At 37.6% G+C, this 20,552-nt stretch overlaps 2 protein-coding genes and 1 long non-coding RNA gene across 8 annotated transcripts; 1 reads left to right on the forward strand and 2 right to left on the reverse strand.

The window, feature by feature from the left end:
• LOC109840858 lies at positions 697–2,614 on the reverse strand. Of its 5 annotated transcripts, none has more exons than XR_002247073.1 (3): positions 2,535–2,614; positions 2,130–2,450; positions 697–1,866 (listed from the first exon to the last, which is right to left on the reverse strand). It is a non-coding gene; the product is annotated as an uncharacterized LOC109840858 (long non-coding RNA). The 5 variants fall into 5 exon arrangements; XR_002247069.1 differs by having other exon boundaries at positions 697–2,047; XR_002247071.1 differs by having other exon boundaries at positions 1,945–2,450.
• On the forward strand, positions 3,308–9,945 carry LOC109842448 (E3 SUMO-protein ligase MMS21). Its single transcript, XM_020411325.1, has 7 exons — positions 3,308–3,397; positions 4,849–4,944; positions 5,021–5,203; positions 5,286–5,396; positions 8,335–8,474; positions 9,428–9,513; positions 9,587–9,945. The coding sequence occupies exons 1-7, from the start codon at positions 3,308–3,310 to the stop codon at positions 9,724–9,726; spliced, it is 846 nt and encodes a 281-aa protein (XP_020266914.1). The 3' UTR covers positions 9,727–9,945.
• On the reverse strand, positions 11,319–19,422 carry LOC109840859 (auxin response factor 15-like). 2 transcript variants are annotated; one of them, XM_020409661.1, is made up of 12 exons: positions 18,632–19,422; positions 18,478–18,522; positions 18,174–18,359; positions 17,974–18,058; positions 16,562–16,652; positions 16,306–16,470; positions 14,757–14,876; positions 14,595–14,670; positions 13,121–13,283; positions 12,176–13,041; positions 11,893–12,095; positions 11,319–11,800 (listed from the first exon to the last, which is right to left on the reverse strand). In XM_020409661.1, the coding sequence occupies exons 1-12, from the start codon at positions 18,899–18,901 to the stop codon at positions 11,728–11,730; spliced, it is 2,343 nt and encodes a 780-aa protein (XP_020265250.1). In that variant the 5' UTR covers positions 18,902–19,422; the 3' UTR covers positions 11,319–11,727. The 2 variants fall into 2 exon arrangements, with proteins under 2 accessions (XP_020265250.1, XP_020265251.1); XM_020409662.1 differs by having other exon boundaries at positions 11,893–12,083; positions 18,632–19,416.

Raw genomic sequence — 20,552 nt, forward strand, 5'->3', positions numbered from 1 at the left:
CTAGGGTGCCGCGGCTATGTTAAAGGAGTGTTGCAGCAGTTACGAAACAGTTATATGATGATTTTTGAGGCCCACGTGGCAGCATACCAGAAACAGAACGTGTGCTGACGTGGACAAGCAGTTAAACCACGAAAAAAGTGGTTAAAGGTCGTGGGAGAACGGTTTTAAGCACGATGGAACGTGCTGATAACCGCCTCTTTGGCCGCGGCAGCCTATACTGCCGCGCCAATAGCCGCGGCAGTGTAGACTGCAGCGGCCAAAGAGAAAACACTCAGTCAGTTATCTTGCCCCCGTTTCAACTGTAGTGCACTGATACCCCTATAAATACCTCCCTAAGCACGAAATAAAGGACAGAGAGCATTTTGGAGCAGAAGAGGCTTGAGCTTTCAGTGATTTTGAAGAAGAGAGAGAACTTTCACCCTTTGACAAGCATCATTCGGTGATTCCTAGAGATCTAAGCTCAGACTTGATCTTTGGAAGAACGGACATCTTACATCGATAAGATATTCGTTTTCAAATCTTTACTTCGATAAACGAAGGAGAGATCCCTAAGCACCTTCACGATCTTTGAATCGGTGGTCAACGAGCCAAAGCACTCACGGCACAGGCAAAGTCCCACAAAGCAGGAGTTGATAGACAATTTATGTGTTATTTTCTCGAGAGTTGTAATTTTTGTTTAGTTTCATTGTAATTTCGTGTAAACAAATCAAAGTTTAATGGAATCGACAATGGAGTCAACTTTCGCTGAAAACAATTATAATCACATTATAGCACATTTCTTGTTATCAACCTTTGTAGCTGAAGAGAATCTTCAATATCGACTCAGGTCTATGTACGTTACAGTTTAATGCCATATCCCAAGTAAATTGACATGTAAGCACTTAATGATACCTAGTTTAGGGGTCTCTTGAAAACTAAGAAATGAGATAAAGTCAATATTCACTCACCATAATGACATACCGGTTGATCCCCTTCGTTTTTCTTTAGAGAAATATCATTTTCAAAAGCAAATGTGGGATTATCTCCACCTCATGGAGAAGCACGGGCAAAGTTGACTTGTGTATTCATCTGAATAAGTAAATTCTGCATAGGATTGTACATTGTTAAGTCCACATTATACTGCTCCAGAGGCATGGGAGCCAATAAAAAAAATCTTTGAATCGATTTTGGGATGATGCAATTGGTAGTATATCTGAGGAGTCAGATGCTTGGAGTTTTGGATGTACTCTTGTGGAAATGTGTAACGGTTCCATTCCTTTATATTTAAGGAAAACTCTAAATATTTAAATACAAACCCCGTTGTCGACATGCATAATAATTGAGAGCTTGATCTTTTAGTCTTACTGAATTTAACAAACATAACTACCTGAAGTAGGAGGGAACTGAGCAAGGTTACTCATATCAAGCTGAAGCAAACAATTATGCATATGTGATACATCAACTGAAGCAGCAAACACCGTAGCTATTTAATGTGATTTAGGAGGTTTAGCTAAATAAAGAGAAAGCCAAAAAAAATAGACTCACGTACCTTTCAGTGTAGAGTAGTACAAACGGTAGTAGCTGCAGGAGGAGGAGTTAAGGTTTTCACCGAAGAGGAGGAGGGAGCGACAGAGCTTCGAGCGGCGGCGAGAGAGCTCCGACGACGAGAGAGGAATAACCACCTTAGCAACTAAATTTACAAGCTATTGCCACACAATGACTAGTTTGAAAGGCTAAAACAAACCACGGTAAATTAAGTAATATAATTTCCAAACTGATAATCTCCAGCTAAAAAGGAACACTTTGCCCGAGAAAGCTGACCCAAATCCCCTTCGAAGTCAATCAAATGAGCAAACAAAATGAAAGAATCATCAGGCTCTGAGAGACCTAGATGAACGAAATATATTATCAGAAGTGTTGATCCAACATATGAGATATTAACAGTATAAATTTAAGTCTACTTACACTTGAACAACTAAATTAATCAACTTCGCAGCATAAAACATACAAATCAATCAAAACAAAGGGATAACGGCAGCAGAAACTTCAATTTGGCCCCTACTCAAGTCTTCAAATCAATCAAAATAAGCAAAGAGATTAAAAATAAAAAAAATAAAAAACAATTAGACCGAGCTAAAGAGGAGACTCACAGAGGGAAAGGAACTTTGACAAACCACGAAAGTTTGGAGAAGGGCAAAATTAACAGTTGGGTTTCTCTTATAGCCACGAAAATTTTGAACGGTGAATGGGCTTTTGAAAGCAGAGGAGGAGGTTGCTGTCATGGAATCTTCTGCTTTTACTTATGGCTTCAATTTTAATTGGGATTAGCATTCGACTGCCAGATCTCGCGAATCAACACCAAAACCATGAAAACCCAAAATTCAGTCAAGATCTCACGCAATTACCTTGTGCATCTCACTGAGGGCAAGAAGGGAATCTAAGGTTCCGACGTGGAGATCGGGGATGTTGAACTGCAGAAAGGGGAGAAGAGGTTGTTAAAACCCTAGATCAGAATAAAAGCACTGAAATTGAGAGGTTAGGGTTTGATTGGCTACTCGATTGAGAGGAGTATCGAAAGCTTGCTTGGAGACTGAGTCCTGAAGGCGACTCCATAGGGAGGCGGCGGAGCTCTGGAGAGTATCGAAAGCTTGCTTGGAGACTGAGTCCTGAAGGCGACTCCATAGGGAGGCGGCGGAGCTCTGGACGGGGAGGGCGACCACCATCGGTAAATGGTAAAAGCTTGCTTTGATATCTGATCGATAGAGGCAGAACGCGATGTCTAAAGTTGAAGAAGACGAAGCGGAGATTTAAGGGCAGGCGGAAATTTTTGGGGTTAGGTCTTTTTTCCTCGGGGCGGGACCAATGAAAATTGGGGTGGAGGGGAGACGAATGAAATTTTGGGGCGGCATGTTTTAATTTTCAGTCTCCCGCTAAGTGTTTAACGCATCGTGCCAAAAAAAAATTGCCATCAAGTATTTATAGCATTTAAAATTTTTCAAACGCTATCAAAAAATAAGTCACATATGATCTATAGCACTTACAACATAAACGCTTTTAAAATTTTTCAAACGCTATCAAAAAATAAGTCACATATGATCTATAGCACTTACAACATAAACGCTATCATTCAACGCTATAAAAAAACAACTTTGTTGTAGTGCACACATTTGTTATTGGTTCCAAGATCTTCTAACAAATCAAATTCAATTTCATCCAACTCCTAAACACCTGCAGCTCACTCTCCTCCCTCAAACGCATCCACTTCCTCCTCATCACTCACGGTTCCCAGCGAGGGTGGAAGAGGAGATGGGAGATGGGAGGCTACACGATGGTGGCGGCAGGGTTTACGACTGAGGATGGAGTCGATGAGGTTGAGGGGAGTCAAAGGTGGCAGCGGTATTGGAGGTTCCTAGCAAGGGTGGAAGATGAGAAATAGGGAGGAGCGGCGTGATGGTGACTGGCGGGCCGGCCTAGACTGAGGATGTAGTCGATGAGGTCAAGAGGGAGCAGAGGTGGTAGCTGATGTGAGGTACTCCAGCGAGGGTGGAAGAGGAGATGGGGAGGCGGCGTGATGGTTGACCGGTGGGGGCTACGACTGAGGATGGAGTCGGGCGAGGTCGGGGGAGGCTGACGGTGGCGTAGTGGTCAGCGCGTGTTTGGGAGTTCGCTAGAAAAGGGCTGGTAAGAGGAGTATGGGATAGCGGCGCGATTGTGGCGGAAGGGGGGGCAACGACAAAGGATGGAGCGCAGACGAGGTCGAGGGGAAAGGCGAAGACGGGCGGAAGTGCCGGTGGTGTTGGAAGTTCCCAGCGAGGTTGGAGAGAGGGTAGAAGAGGAGATGAGTTTGTTGAAAGAGAAGGAGCAGATCTGGAGAAGATGTAGAGAATAAGAAGAATGTAGTTTGGGGATTTAATGTCTTGGAAATTGTAAAAGGGGCTGAATCACCTGGACTTTTTATTTTTTGGGCTAATGCACATTAGAAACAGTTCAGGGGGCTGAGACACATCAGGTTTGCATTTTTGGGGCCTTGAATCAATTTTTCCGAAATAATATATTCATAATATAATAATATTTATTTATATTTATAAATACTAATATATTATTAAAATACTATTAATAAACTCTAACATATTAAAAACTATAATATATTATATAATAGTAAAATATTTATAATATATTAATAATATGCTAGTAATAACATAATATTAACATTATTAATATTATATTATATGAATAATAGTATAATATTATATTAATAATAAAATAACATTATTATAAAATATTAATATAATATACAACAATAACACATTTATATACCAATATAATTAAATATATAATTATTTAAAAATAATATGTAATAATTATAATATAATATAACTCATTAAAGTATAATATAATATTATAATATATTATACAATATTATATTTCGTTACATTTAATACTTATAATACTATAACAATATAAACTAAATATTATGACATTTTATTTACAATATATTTTATTATAATTAATATATAATATATTAATAATATGTTTAATACTATTGTTATAATGGGTCAAATTAGTGTTGACCAAAAATACTAAACATGATTAAACATGATGTTTTGAAAATATTTTAAAGAAAAACTACACCACCATAGTATTTTTTTTTTACAAAAACAGAATAAGAAAAACAAACGTAGTATCCAAACAAAGCCACATAAATCTCTACCAATGTTTTCAATCGCCCACTTTCATAAATGTTTTCATCCCCACTTTTAAAATGGGCTGGGCTTGACAAAGCCCGTTCTACAGAGCGCGCTTTGCTTCTCATCTCCTTCCCTCTATTTTCCCTCCCGGACTTCCGATCTTTCCCTCCAAAAAAAATAGCTCCACAGAGAGAGAGAGAGAGAGAGCCCCACCGGCAATTCAAGAATCTCCACCGCCTCCTCCGCCCTCTACTCCGACAACCAGTCCCTAATCGCCGTAACAAACCCTAAAACCATTTCTTTTCCCTTTTTCCCCTCGATTCCTAACCCTAATTTTCTCCTGATACTTTCAGGAGATTAGAAAATCCATCAACATATTCAAGACCATCGCCGTCGATCTCGAGAAGAACGAGAAGACCGACAAAGTGAAGCAGTTGGAAGAGGGCGTTCTTGAGCTCCTGGAGACCTACGATGATTGCGCTCGATTCTCTGACGCGATCAAATCGATGGGAGAATCTTATCAACCTTCTGACGAGGTGATTTTCCCTCTTTTTTGGGTTTTTTTAATTATGAAAAAATGTGATGTTTTCGTTTATGGTTGGTTTGTGAGAAATGCAGCCTACTGATTTTAGGAAGGTGTTGGAGGACGAGGTGGCGAAGCTGAAGGCGGCATCGCCTTCTGTTCCGGCTAGCAATCCCTTGTACCGGAATTTCAAAGAAGCTGTTTGGGTATGGATTTTGATGCTTAATTGCATTTAGTAGGAATCAAGTTTAGTGATTGTGAATCTTTGATTTGTACTTATAGAATTGTTTGAAGCGTCTGCTGTAGGACGAAGCTGCTAATTTTCGAGTTGCCGACTGTTTCCAATTTTTGGTCTTTTTGGACTGTGTCAGTTTCTTTTGATGTCTTTACCTCGATAATATAATCTGTTTGCGACGTATTATTATAGTACTACTTGTAATTCTTAAAGAATGCATTAGAATATAGATAATTGTTGTGATGTGTTTCAGGATGACTTTATTGTTTTCCATAATTCCTAGTCTAGTGTTAGATCAATCTAAAACCCTCCAAACGCCTTAATTCTTCCACATGTATGATTGTACATTTTGTTTGTTTTTATGATTTCGTCTCTATGGCCATGGATACATGGGCTCAAGTTGTAAGTGTACAAATATGTGATTAATTGGGAACATAGGTTATTAGGTCTTGTGGGGTGCACTATAATTGGTTTTACTTGCTGCTTCATCTTCGCCAATAGTACCGCAACCCGTTAACTTGTTCGCTTGCATTGTGTGACATGAAGGCCCTGAACTTAATGCGAGACATCAGTTACCCAAAAACCTCCCATTTTAAACTGGTATTGAAGAGATGTATTCACTAACGGTACATAATCTGTCTCCATCCTAGTGAAATTCCGCTGAATCTTAAGGGGCTCTTAGACTTCAATTGTACAGCCATATTATCTATAGAAACATCTTCTACTGATGTGTGACGGTAATCCTTCATAGTGCAAGTAACATTGCCCTATTATGCATTTTTTTTGGGCCAATCTCAATATGTCACATTTGATCACCGTTTTATCTTAAGCTAACTCGCAGTAATGGGCACGAACCTTGCGCTCTTAGTGACCTATACAATTTTTTTTAATTGAAAGTGATAGTCTAGTCACTCCAGTGGTACTTTTAATGAGACAATGAAGTTTAAGGATGTTTGTCTAATCTCTTTATAGAAAGCTTTAGACAAACTTGCTGAAACCGTTATATTTCTTTGTTTCCCATTCAATTTCAATTTGACCAATCTTCCAGTACAGCCCCTATATTACAATTATGAGCCATAATTTAGAAATGCATAGCGTTCAAAATGGCTTGATCCACCGAAATACCTTATAAACGCACAAGGGTTTGAAGCTTTGGGTTTCATTGTTGGAAAAGAATGGTTTATATTACAATTATGAGCCATAATTTAGAAACTAATAGTAATTTTCGTAGTTTTGAAAAAAAGGGCTTAATCCACTAAAATACCTTCAAAACGCATAATGGTTTGAAGCTTCTGGTTTTATACTTTTATTGTTGGAAAAGAATGGTTTATATGTTGAAGGCTTGAAGTATTAAAATCTATGTGAAACTAAGTAAAGCACGAGCATAAGAGAGTATAAGAATAGATAGGTAAAGAAGTCTGAAACTCTGTTATTCGATACATGTATTATATACTTCCACTTCAACTGAATGTTGTTGTAGCTAAGCACAAGAGAGTTTTTCTGTGAAGTATGAATTTTCTGTGAAGTATGATATAGTGATATACTTTCTGCTTAAACTTTAAGGTATTGTTGAATAAACACAAAATGGTGGAATGTCATTGGCGTCTGGCATGTTAGTTGGTTATTTTACTAGCAGATATCCGTTTTATCAACAATAGAGTACAGGAATTGCTGCCTGTCAATATGAGCCAACTGTTCTGGAATTGCTGGCCATCTCCTTGAGACTCTACTTTCTTAACCAAAACTCAGAAAGTCTTGAGGTTATTTCTTGTAACTGAACTCAAACCTAATATTGTTTTTATTTATCCATTACTAAATTTTATAAATTGAATTCTGTCCTGCAATTATGTAGTTGAATATGTGTATGGTGCATGTGGTCTTTGATGACAACATCAGATGATGAGACTAGAGATGGGTAATCTTCGAAGTAGAAAGGTGAAGGGTAATCTCCAGAATCTAAAGGATTTAAAATTACTAGAATGAAAATGGAATTTATGATATAAAGGTGAAAAGTTTTGTAATCTTAAGAATTTAAAATTAGGAAATCGAAATTGGATTTGGATATATAGGACATCTTTAACAAAATCATGAACAAGCACAAATACAAATTGATGGTCATGAAAAACTCCAAAACGATCATTTTTCTATTTAGGATCAAGTACTAATATGATGGTGAAATCAAGAAAGATGTAGTTTATAGAATCAAAGATGGATATTGGATGGTTCAAGTCAAGAAGCGCATGTCAACTTTATATGATTGTGGAAAACCCATGAAACTAGGAGAAATTTTTACAGGACAGAGTAATGACACCCATAACATTGTATTCAGCTATTCAAAAAATGTTTATAGTAGATTTCAGAAGGCTAAGGTGGATGAGTTGAAATGCACTGAAAGATAGGATTTTAAGAACTTACCGGTTTTTCCTATTCAGAATAAAATTGGGGATAATCATTTGACATGATTTGAACATGTGCAGTAGAAATAGGTATGGCAGTTTGGTAAATTGATAGGTTTACAGGCATTGAAGCAATGTAATTTAGAAAATATTGGTATCTGAAACTGTTTATTTTGGACGTTCATGGAAAAGACCTAAAGATGAATATAAATCGTGACATATACCTGATAGCAGTATATCCTCGAGTATTCTTGTGGTTGTCTCTCTGGTGGTTAACAACAAAGTTTACCTGTTTCTCAGTTTTAGTTTATTGCCTTTAAGATTAGCTGTTGTTGTTTAATATATTTCTTTTTGAATTTCTTTAATGATTGTTGATATTACTCAGTTTTTTTGGCTGCTGCAGGATTAACAAATTGTAAGCCAATATAATATTAAATCTAGTTAATAAAGGAGCAATAAATCCTTATTTGTTGTACCTGATTTTTTTCCCTTTACTGACTGTATTTGCTTTAGAGTGTTCATCATGCAGGTCAACCCATGCCCGGAGAGGAACAGGAAGATATAATAATGACTAGTACACAAAACAATATCTTAAACATCATGTGCCCAATAACTGGAAAGCCAGTCATCGAACTCCAAGATCCAGTTCGCTGGTACAGTATTTTGGCTGTCCTGCATCTAGTTCTGTATCCTAATAATATAACATCATTACTTTTGCTGTCTTTTAACAAGTACCGTTTTCCTTGAGACGGTAAAAAAAATTACTGTTTATGACATCCATCTTCCACAAGTATTAATGATGATGTAAAAACTTGTTTCCTTTGCTTGATGATTACTGCGGTCTGCTACTTATAACAATTGGTCGACAGTTGGGAACGATAATCATGCAAGCTCTAGATAACTTCATAAACATTACTGAACGTATTATTAGTGCATCACTAACTTTATTAAGAATTAGCTTTTATGGTGTATTTAAGTTTTCTTGTAATTTGAAGGTTAATTATGTTAGAATATAAAAACATAACCCTCGACTCTAACCATAACTTCGGAGTTTTGGTGTAATTGTTAGAAGGACTTTTGGATGGTATTAAAGCAACTTAGGTTCAGATCCCACACGCCACATATTTATAAGTGGATTTTTTTAAAATTGACATTGTTGCGTGAGTCCATGTTTCTGCTCATGAAAAGGGCGCTCTAACCCACGGGGCATTGTTAGAATATAAAAATATATTCCTCAACCCTCACTAAAAATTTGGAGTTTTAGTCTAATGGTTAGAGGGAATTTAAGAAATTAGATGTATATGTATATTAAGCTTATCTCTAAAATATAGCTTTGCTAGGAACTAGGAATCATGTGCATGGGTGTAAGCCAGTAAATGCATCATTAGACCCGTTTACTTTGATTATGTTCCCTTTGCATTTCTTCTGGTTTGATGCTATTAATGATTTGGAGCAGCCCTCAAATATTGACATAAATTGTTATTAGCTACTGGTAAATCTTTTGTATGATAGATGAGTTGCCTTGCTTCTTAAATGAGTAAGTTTAAAGTAAATCATATTCATATTTTATTTAGAGGTTTACATTGTCATTTTGTCTGTATTGCAGCATGGATTGCAAACATATTTATGAGAAAGGTGCAATTATGCAGTATATAAGAAAGAAAAAGCCGCAGCCAACATGCCCTATTGGAGGTAGGTTATTTGTTATTTTTTTGGAGTTCCTTTGGTTGTTCGTGTTCCCTCTAACAGCCTCATCTTTACTCAGGCTGCCCCAGAATTTTGCAAGCAGCAAGAATTGTCTGTGATCCCGAACTACTTGTTGAAATAGAGGAGATGCGTGCAACGTATAACACTGAGGTGCATGCCACTGCAGTAGAGGATTTCACTGTAATTGATGATGAATGAGATGTTTTGCTCAAATTGGATTAGTTATCTTACTCCCCTGTAGAAATGATAACACACAACTTCTATAAGCATTCATGTCATCCTTAGTGACAATCCTTTGACATGATCCTATGCGTTTTGTATTTAGCTGATTTATCTTACTTGATATTGAAGCATAATATTGGTTGTTCTATCTAATTAATACCTAACTATTTCACTTCAACGAGAGGATTTTTTTTTCTTGGTTTTGTGTCGCAATGTCTTTTTGTATCAATAAATCTCCGCGGCTTGGGTATGCAGATAATGGTACAGTGGATTTGCATGCAGAGTTCATTCTCATTCTCTGGCATCTAGATTACAGCTGAAAGTGTTTTCCCCCCTCTTTCTCTCTTTCTCGTCTTACATCTCAAGAAATCTACCATGTTTGAACTTCACGATTCAAAGGAATTAGAGGACGTTGAAGAGGCTGTTCAGTTAGGATGTCGCTGTAACCGGCAAAATTTCATTCCGAATTATGGTATATATGGTCTATCTATTTTCAAGCTTTGATTAAAACCAGCACGGGTGCTCTATCTGTACATGGAACGGTTATGACTTGTGAGATGCTATTGTGGATCAGTCAGGTACGAGTTTAGCTGTTTTGCTGTTAATAAAGGTCGACAAGTTATTCCATAGAAGCAAATATTTGCTCATTTCATGTATAGAGGCTCGTGATGCATCTAAGATAAATATGTAATAATGTCAATCAAATGATGTTCTTCCTCTCTTCCAGTATAAAATATGTAGGTAGCATCGAGGAACACTTGTTGAGCTGAATGGAGACCCGATGTATGATACCATTGTTCCAGTTCTTTATTAACTGCAACAAGTAGAAACTCTAACGCCACCTAGCGCATCCATGCGTACATTGTCCATAGCAATTTCATTCATAGATAACAGTGCATATTTTACGCGACCCGCAAGCATATAGGGCGTTGGTTTTATTCATAGAACGAAGATCTGGTGCATGTCAAAAGTCCGCAAGGTAATGCGGATTGTACTACAACTTCTACTAATAGACATACTCATCATTTAGAACTAGACATATGAGCTTAATTGCAATCACGAGGAGTTTTGTATCACCACCAATAGTATAATATTTGGCGTTGTTTGGCAGTTTGAAAATAAAATTGGACCTGGATTGGTTTTTCTTAACCTAATCGTAGTTGGTTGAGGGATTGGTCAAAAAAAGAACTAGTTTAAGGACAAATATAAACTAGAAAAATGTGGTTCAACTTGAGCTTAATTTTTATCAAACTAAAAATTAGGTTTTGAACCGAAGTCGTATGAATTTGCCAAACACACATTTACTAAGTACTCTTGCTGCTTTAACTGCGACAATTGAGGCAAGGTCGTTCCCGAAAAGTGCATAATTTTCAGAGTAAATTAAGTAATGCTGAAAGCAAACTTTCGATAAGCATGGAGCCAATCCTGAACAGTTTCAGACTATGCAGAGGGTATATAACAGAGATCTACAAGCTCGGAAATTTACATGCCATAAAAAAGAGGGAGATAAGGGCATCAACTTTCATCAGAGCATAATGTCAGAATGATAATAAATGTGAATCTGGAAATATGGAAATGCTCACTTCTTTTCTCGACTGCTCAAAACGATCAGAAAACCTACATCAAAATTATCTATGTTGGGCAAGGAAAAAAAAACATCTGACTAGTTTCTTCAGTCGGTACTCAATCAACTGAAGATTTCCTACAAATCTTCTACTTCACTCGATACCACAAGTTTCACATGAACTAATACAGTTAAGCAGTTTTAACATACTGTCAACCCAACTTTATAGTAAGGAAGCAATCAAGAGTTCAACATCTTCTACCAAGTTCCGGCGTAGACAATGAAAGCATAGGATAACAGAACACAGTCAAGTGTTTCTCAGCAGCATAGTTACAATATTGTAAGGTGGAAGTCTTAGAAATCTGAATATAAAGTTAACCCTTTTAACATCAAGGGAAAATGCTGTTTCACAACTAAGAGCATGCCATCAATTCTTTTTCATCTTGAGTGTATATCAAAATCCTTGATGCAGTATTGCAAAAATCCCTGCACAATCATGACAATTGATCAAGGTTAGTGCCAATAGCAATAAAACTGATTAAGGTGCCAACTATAGAAGATGGTTACAAACACTTAACTGCCAAGGATCATCCCCAACAAGCATCATATCATTGTCATCATCAGTGTAGACAACATGCCATTTCTTCTGTTTATCATTCAAAAGCCCCTCCATATCAAACAAACGCTCCAGCTCACATATTAGACCATTATAGCCATCAAACTTTGAGAGATCAATGGCTCTTACTACAACACTCCCTTGCTTGTGCACCTGCAGTATAAGCTTTATAACAAAGTGAAAAAGTATGCGGGTTTTTTCCCCTAAAAAGGCGTAGCAGCACACACAGCATGAAGAGTGCTTACTTTCGTACAGCTACGCCCAACAGAATTGTCCAGCATGTGAGGATTTAAGCGTGGAGAAGAAGTTTCATAGTTCATTTCAGTTGCGTTAGGAGATGCAGATAAAGTGTCATCCACTATGTCCACTACTGGAATCATCTCAGTCAAGGGAAAACCAAAAAGCTTGCAGCCATTTCTACCAATAGCATGTTCACTCTTTGCATAGCTTTTCTCCGGTTCATGTTGCTTTTTGTTGAGTTCATTTCCCATGTTACGAGTATAGCAGTGCGAGGATGCATCCTTTGCACTTCGAAACTTTGAAAAGTATGAGACACCGAGATAATTGTCATCCCCACCTTTATCCTGAGTATGTGATCCATAAACTGGTTGAGGGCATGGGAGCTGAGAAGTTTGTTGAAACATTAGGACAGAAGAAGGGGAAGACACTTGAACTGAAGGTGTAGATGGGGGTACAAGGATGCTATATCCCTGAATTTGTCCATTCCCTCTTCCATCAAAAAACCCAAATCCACAATTTTTTACACAAGAGTCAATCAGACCTCCATGACCTGGTGGATTTACTGAAAATTTTTCTTGACCTTGCAAGACCTTATGGAATCTGACAGATTCACCAAAGCCTAGGCGATTGTATGAGAACCCAGAATTCCCAATTGGAACTCTCGCACCACTTCCAGAGCCAGATAAGTTATTATAGTTCACATCAGTGGTGCATCTCCTTGTTTCAGGATATTGATGATTTCGTATCTCAGGAATCTGAGAACTGGGTACAACAATACCACCATAAGGAGCTCTAAAACCGAAAATTTCTTGACCTTGCAAGACCTTGTGGAATCTTGCTGATTCCCCTAAGTCTATACACCCACTTCCATCTGCAAAGAATTAAGTAATGATTAAATCAAGTGCATCAAATGTACAAGCAAAGAGGCAGAAATATATTAGAACAACTACTTGGAACTGAGTAATCAGGATTGGATGAAGATGGACAGATTCTACTTCTTTTAGAACCAGATGCTGCCAAACTGGCTGATCCTGAAACTGAACCAGTCGGCTCGATCTCCCAAGGAGATAACCTATTCTGTCTACTTGTATCCACATCATCATCCCATCTAACCTGTAACATTCAACCACATCATGAAATGCCAAGTCAAAAGATAAAATAAAGTGTTTCTGAAGCATTCCGAATCTAAATTATAATTTACGTTAAATAATTGCGAGCTGATTGTTGAATCATCTACTCAAATAGACACCATAAGACGAAAACACAGGGCACTGATTTTATTTTGGGTTAATCAAGACTCCCTTGTGCTTAAAGGCTTGTTTGGATTGAGGGGAATAAGGGTGAAGGGAAGTTAGGGGAACCATTCACCTTGTTTGGAAACATTTAGGAGGTGAAGTTATTCACCCTAGTTCCCCTTGGTTCACCCCCTAATAGTATAAAATTTGTTACCCCCCAAATTGGGGTGTAACCAAGGGGAAGAGATCTCCCTTCCCTTCAGGGCTTGTTTGGATTGAGGGGAATGGGGGTGAAGGGAAGTTAGGGGAACCATTCACCTTGTTTGGGAACATTTAGGAGGTGAAGTTATTCACCCTAGTTCCCCTTGGTTCACCCCCTAATAGTATAAAATTTGTTACCCCCCAAATTGGGGTGTAACCAAGGGGAAGAGATCTCCCTTCCCTTCCCTTCCATTCTCTCACCTAGTTTCCCTTAACTTCCCTTAACCCCATTGAAATCCAAACACACCCTAAGGTTCCCCACTAGCCAGTGACACAAACGGACTCACATACATAACAGTCACCAGATAAGTATTCAGTTAAGAAACTGCCCATGGTTTGAACTTTCATTAAAGAAAGGGAAAAAACAATTTGCTGAAGGTTACTTTCATTCTTGCAAGGATATTAATGTCAACAATCATTGGAAAGAAAAAGAAAATGAAAATGAAAGGTTTGGAAACCAAGAACCCACACAGGTAAAGTAACTGCAACAGCATAAGAGGTAATGTGTCATCAGTAAATAAATCTTACCCAAAAAAGGAAAGAGCACAAATATATGGCGGTAAGTCTATTGCCTTATCTCCATTAGCTATCATGTTCTCTATAACATTAGCTGAATTCTTTACAACCAAATGATTGACCAAAAGTTAGTCTAAAGCTTTTATCAGTAAGCAGGCTTTGCCTGTATCTATATGATGTCTTCTTAAGCCATGTAATACAATATACTTTTCATAATTCCAACCATGGGATCAGATTACGTGTGTACTTAATATTGCCAGGGATATACAACAGAAACATAGAATACTCCATCCATACAAAAGCAAAATGAAAGAGAGGAAAGGGAACAAACAATGGAGATTATATCATAATAAATGAATTAACTTGTTGAAGAATTAGTAAAATACCGAAAGCTAATATTTTTAGAACATACCAGAAGACACCTCCATTTTGAACCTGGCCACCTAACAGGGTCTATGTCGCCGATTCCAGATACCCATCCAGTATACCTGACAAAGTTAAAATATAAAGAGATCTTAATCACAAATAGATAAAATATGAAATTGCATGTTCTCCAAGTTTTTCTGTGCCAAACCTTCTCTCTGCTGCATCTTCACTTTCAAATCGCATTTTGAACCGTGTACCACTACTAAAGGAGTAATTCAAGCTCTTTGTAAACTTCCAATATGGTATTATGAACTCTGATGGGCTTGCCCTGCAATGTATAAAGTTACATATTATCTAAACTAATGTGTATTAAAATGTACTCGTCATATTCATTAACTTCCAATATGGTATTATGAACTCTGAGGGGCTTGCCCTGCAATGTATAAAGTTACATATTATCTAAACTAATGTGTATCAAATTGTACTCTTCATCCTCATTAACTAGTCTGCTAAAACATAAATAGATGTGAATTTAATGATTGAAAATTTTGTAAGCAGTCAGTTAAAAACAATAAAAAAGGTCAAGATAGACTATAAGTGAATGGTCACTTGGATCTTAATTAAATTATTATGATTTGGGGATTAAGAAAAATGTTCCACTGAAGAATTAAAAAATAAAACTACAGAAAAAACTGCTTTTATATTCTTTAGCTTTAGACACGAGAGCTACTACTTTATACTGTGCTGAAATATTTATCTGGCTTCTGATTATCCAAAAGTCCATACAAAATGAATCAACATGAGGTACTAATTCATAATGAAGTTAACAACATCATCAGAACATGGCATTTCGAATTTAGTAGCATCCCAATTCCTACTAACGAAAATGTTATATGATATTCCAGCTCTATAAATAGATGAGTATTCATTAGATGGCAATTTCAAAAGAACCTCCCCATTTCATAACCTTCATTGATCTACCGCAGTTTTTCTTCATGACACAAAAGCTTCCTTGAATTTTTCCTTATTACAACTATAGACTCAAATCAAACAGAAGAAACATAACAGGGAAGAGAAAATAAACACATTTCAATCAATGAGAGAATCCGTTCAAGAGCCTTCATCCATGGTCAATCCAAACCAAAGATCATCCATCCATGCATTGAAAACTATAATCACACCCCTATAGCTTGAGCCAAGCCTAGACTAGTAAAGGGCCAGTGAACCATGCACCTAAAGCCAGAAATACTTCAATACTTCTGAATTCGAAACCTTCGACATAACAACCCCAAAATGGACAGGATGTTGCCTTTGTTGTACCTTTTCTTACAGCACCTTCATATGCAAATTGATGATGCCGATATATGAAAGAACTTAATTCCTTATAAATTGCATGAAAAGCTTTTTCAATGATAAGCCATTTTGTTTGAAGTTCCAGGCATCATAGCACAAAGTTGCATCATGGTTGTGGAAGTTGTTGTATGGTAACCAAGACATGGGCACTTGGCAAAGACAATAGCAACATTATTAAGAATAAGAATCAACAAGATTGCTCATTTTGATAAATGGAGATCAGAAAGAAAGTTAAACTATTAGATAAAAAATCATCACAGAGGACCATGTTTCTAAGAGAACATTCCAAATTAACTCTTGGGACTTTGATATCACATTCCTGCCTATAAAATGACTGGAGGTATTTTTTTTATTATCTAGCATGAGAATGAGCCAGAATGAACATCAACTGTTGTGAAACAAACCTTGGGTTATAGTAGATGTGGAACACACGTTTCAAAGAGATGGAATCAGCTACAGCGGCCAATTTACCCAGATTCATGTTCTGGCTACAGAGTACGGAATACGGTATAGCACTCTTAAGCTGTGCAGCTCTCCGGACTCCCAATCTGAGCTCCCCATTATTGCCTCTGTTAAGACAAGAAACGGGGACTTAGTAAAGCAAGATCCGTAGATATCTCTTTCTATTTTTTAGAGTTAGCACAAGCTTCGCTCACTTACCTAAGAAAAAGCACAGCATCGCCTGAGATGAGCTTCTTCTTGTTAACAAATGCACTCCATCCTGTAGTTAGAAGGTGTCTGCGTGGTTGACCTGTTAATAAAGAGGCAGATACAAAAATCTTCAAGACTTGAGTTTTCGTCTAGCTGCATAATTTTAAGTTGTCGGAGGCCAACTTCTATGACTGCTAAAATCAGAAACATATAGAAATCTTGAAGTTCGCTACATAAATTTGTTAAGAGCCCAGATTTCTATAACCGTCAAAATAAGAAAAATATTTAGTTTGCCTGCTATAACTCAATTTGTACTATACACAAACAGGTTTTGCTTCCATGTGAACCAATTTAACAGGCAAAATTTTAGAAATCAAACAATCCTTTATAAAGGACGAGATATTTATTCGCGTATCACTACTAAGAAAAATAAAATTGCACCTATTGAGTAACTACTTAAAATAATAAAGCCCACAAAAACTTAGGCAGTTAGAAACTAAACCAAGAATGTATAAAATGTTTCTTACGCGTAAATTTGACAGGAAAATGCCAAGGAAGGGAGCAATATAAAGTCATGCGTCTAGGGTGCTAGAACTGCTGCTAGAAACACTGTGTTAGCTGAAAACTTAGCGCAGAAGTAGAAGCTGATAGATTCCAAGGCCAATAATATGTATCAAGGAACCTATAAGGAAGGAACCATGGGGGAATCTAAGTTTTGCATGGGTTTTAAGTTATGCGTCAGTTTGATGGGGTTGAACCAACACGGATATATCAACTAGTCTCACAGAGATAACTTCCATTATTAGCATAAAGAAATAAAAAACAATTGACGAGATGCATGTGTTGATTATCGGTCTACTAGTTACTTCATACATGAGATTTCTCCCCAGACTGCCTCCAGAAGAGAGAAGCTGATAGCTTTTGCCTGTGCTACTTACCATTTGCAGGCTGAGTTTCTTCTGTACTCTCAATCACGACATCATACAGGAGTTCAAGTTATTAGAACAAAATTAAATAAGTAAATAAATAAAATAAAATAATAATAGGGGAAGTGGCATGTTTTATTTAATGGAGGTTTTCCCGTCGTGATGATCTTTGTATTGAAGGGAAAGACACTAATTTGCACCCTTTCTCTCTCTCGAATCCACTCCCTCTGAATAATGTATCTGCTTAGTGCTACAAAAACTCTATAATTATAGAGAATAAAATTTATTTCAATAGTTTTGGCTTAGTTTTACATAACTTTTGGACATCCTAAAAAGATCATTATAGAATCAATGAAATCATATAACCGTGGCCAAACAGGAAAAGTAGAGAATGCCAATGTAAAATGGAAATGGTAATCAACATCCATAACAAAGAATGCACAGCTTAAACACAAGGAATGCAGACCAAACGTTCATCTTCCCCCCACAGAATACCTCGATAAATATGCCGAAACCTCCATTCTGTGCCGTGCAAGTCCTTGGCCACAAGCTCTTGCGAGGGCCTCTGCTGCTTATAATCCTATATCAAATAGCACCAGTCAGTATCAAACAAACCCAAAACATAAGAACTTTCTCAAACAATCAACCCCGATGCAAGAACCAATTTCAGGTCGAAACCAAAGAAGAAACACTACCAATGGAGGGAAACAATCTTCAGCGGCTCGTCGAGGAACAGAGAACCCTCCATGAGTGCTCGTATCCGAAGCAGTGAGAGTCTTGCAGAACATATGCGGCATCAACGACGTCCTACTCTCACCATTAATCTCCTCAGGTTCCCCATCTCCTTCAAACTCCCCCACTCCCACCTGCTGCTCAATCTCCTAACCCATAATATCCAAAAATAAAAATAAAAAACAAATTCAACAAAATGAAAGAACTCACTAATTTTTATTTCGCTCCTAATCTACTCAAAAATAAAAAACATCCAGAAACCCTAACCTCGCCTTGAGCAACCAGAGACAGCCGAGCAAAAGCCACATCCGCCTATAAAAATCACGAATATCACAACAATGTAACTTAAATAACGAAAAAATAAATAAATCAAAGAAAAACCTAGAGAAAATTAAATAATAATAATAATAATAAACCCTACATGGAGCTTGACATCGACGACGCGGCAAAAGACATGAGGAGGCACATTGCATCTAAAACCCTGATCAGCAGCAGAGACCCCCAAATGCTCGAGATGCCCTTGCGGCAAATAAACAACAACGCTCCCTTTCTTCGGCAGCGAGATCAGCGGCCCGGCGCACGCGTGCCAGAGCTCCAAGCACACCGCCGGCGTCTCCTCCGCCTCCGATTCCTCCTCCTCCGATTCCTCCTCCTCCTCGCCTTCGATCGTATTCAAATCGATCCCCATCATCGCTAACTCAAGAAGAGGGGGCAAAAAACAGCGTTTGGTCTTTGTTTCGTTGGTGTTGAGAGAAGTGGCAAGCAAATTAGCAGCTACGTGAGCGATGCCAAAAGGGCCGGGTGGTCAAAAGCGAGGGGAGCCCGTACGAACTCTGCAAAGCTCCAACCCCCATAAATCCTGCTGCAGCTGCTGCTGCTGTTTCTTATTTTATTTTATTTTTTAATGGAAGTTGATGATGATGAAAGTGATCTCTCTGATCTCCCCTCCCCTCTCTCCCTCCCTTTACTATTTTGATGTGTCGATGCGGCGAGAGAGCTGAGAGGAGCAGCAGCTCACTTTTTTATTTATTTTCTTGTTTCTTTTTCTGATTCTTTATTGTTTTCTTTTTTTACCCACCCTCGCTTTTATCGGAGGGAGTGACGAGCAGCTACAGTTGCTGGTGCTGTTTTTGGCTACGCTGGCCTACTGCTGCTACCCTAGTTTGGTGGTGTAGGATGAAGCTTGCTGCTGCTACTAGTTAAGTACTAGCACTAGCACTGTTGCTCCTGTTGCCGCGAGCTGAGGACGACTTTATTTTTGCTCTCTTTAGATAACTTTTTCCCTTTTCTTTTTTAGCTTTTTTTTTTTTCCCTGGGAGGGGGGTTAGAGTTTGATTAATGCTACATCAGTCGACAAGACGTAGAGCCCTTCTGCTTTCCTGGGTGACTCGTTTACCCTGTTATTATTGGTTGGATTTTTGAGCGTGAAGGGGCCGTATGTCTACTTTTTAAAAAAAGAGAGGTAGATAGAAATGGAGAACTTGAAATCTGACCCCTTAATCATAAGAGATTTTAATTACTAGATATTTTCATTCCCAGCATTTGATTCGCTAGGTGATTTAAAGAAATAGGTGGTGAAATGGGGGTGACACATCAGATTTTATAGAAAACCCGTTTCAGACCTAAAGTAGATGAAATGGGTGAGAAATGTTACATCGTTGAATATTTAATTGTTAGGTTCACTGTTGAAACGACGGCGGGAAGGCAAAGGGTAATATTTAATGTCCTGTTGCTGAATATTTAATTGGAAAACTCATTTGATTTCTTAACTTTTGGATGTTCAAACAAACCCAAGAAATGGGAAACAATGTTTTTCCAGCTTATGTTTTCAATGTGAAACAAACCAAATAAGTCAAATGGTGGAAACCCTCTGAAATGTCAAGAAATGGTTTTCAAACTAGTTTTATGTTTTCTTTTTTTTTTTTTGGAAATGTACCAAACATATCCTAAAAGTAAAATTTGAAGTGTAGTAGATTTTAAGATGGTAACCAAGTAAGTGTGTTATCGTGTGCATTGTCTCTTTAAAATGAGGTCATGTTTAACTAATCATGGATAGGTTCTGAGTAGAACTAATTTAGTTTTGAACCACCTCCCCCTAGTCCACAACGACATCGCTTTAGCAGTTTCTTTCTTATTTTTGGCTAACAAAGAACACTATTTAATTAGGCCAGTTTAAAGAGTTGTCAACACCACCCTAAAAATGTACTTTGACAGACTTGAGTTAAGTCAGATTTCCACTAATTCAATTTAGTTATGAACCTCATGACGGTGAGACAAAATAAAACTGGATTAGTAACAAAAACTTAACCTAAAAAATTGAGCAGTGCTACCCTTTCTTATTT

The sequence above is a fragment of the Asparagus officinalis genome, chromosome 5 (genome assembly GCF_001876935.1).
Source record: "Asparagus officinalis chromosome 5, Aspof.V1, whole genome shotgun sequence".
Lineage (NCBI taxonomy): Eukaryota > Viridiplantae > Streptophyta > Magnoliopsida > Asparagales > Asparagaceae > Asparagus > Asparagus officinalis.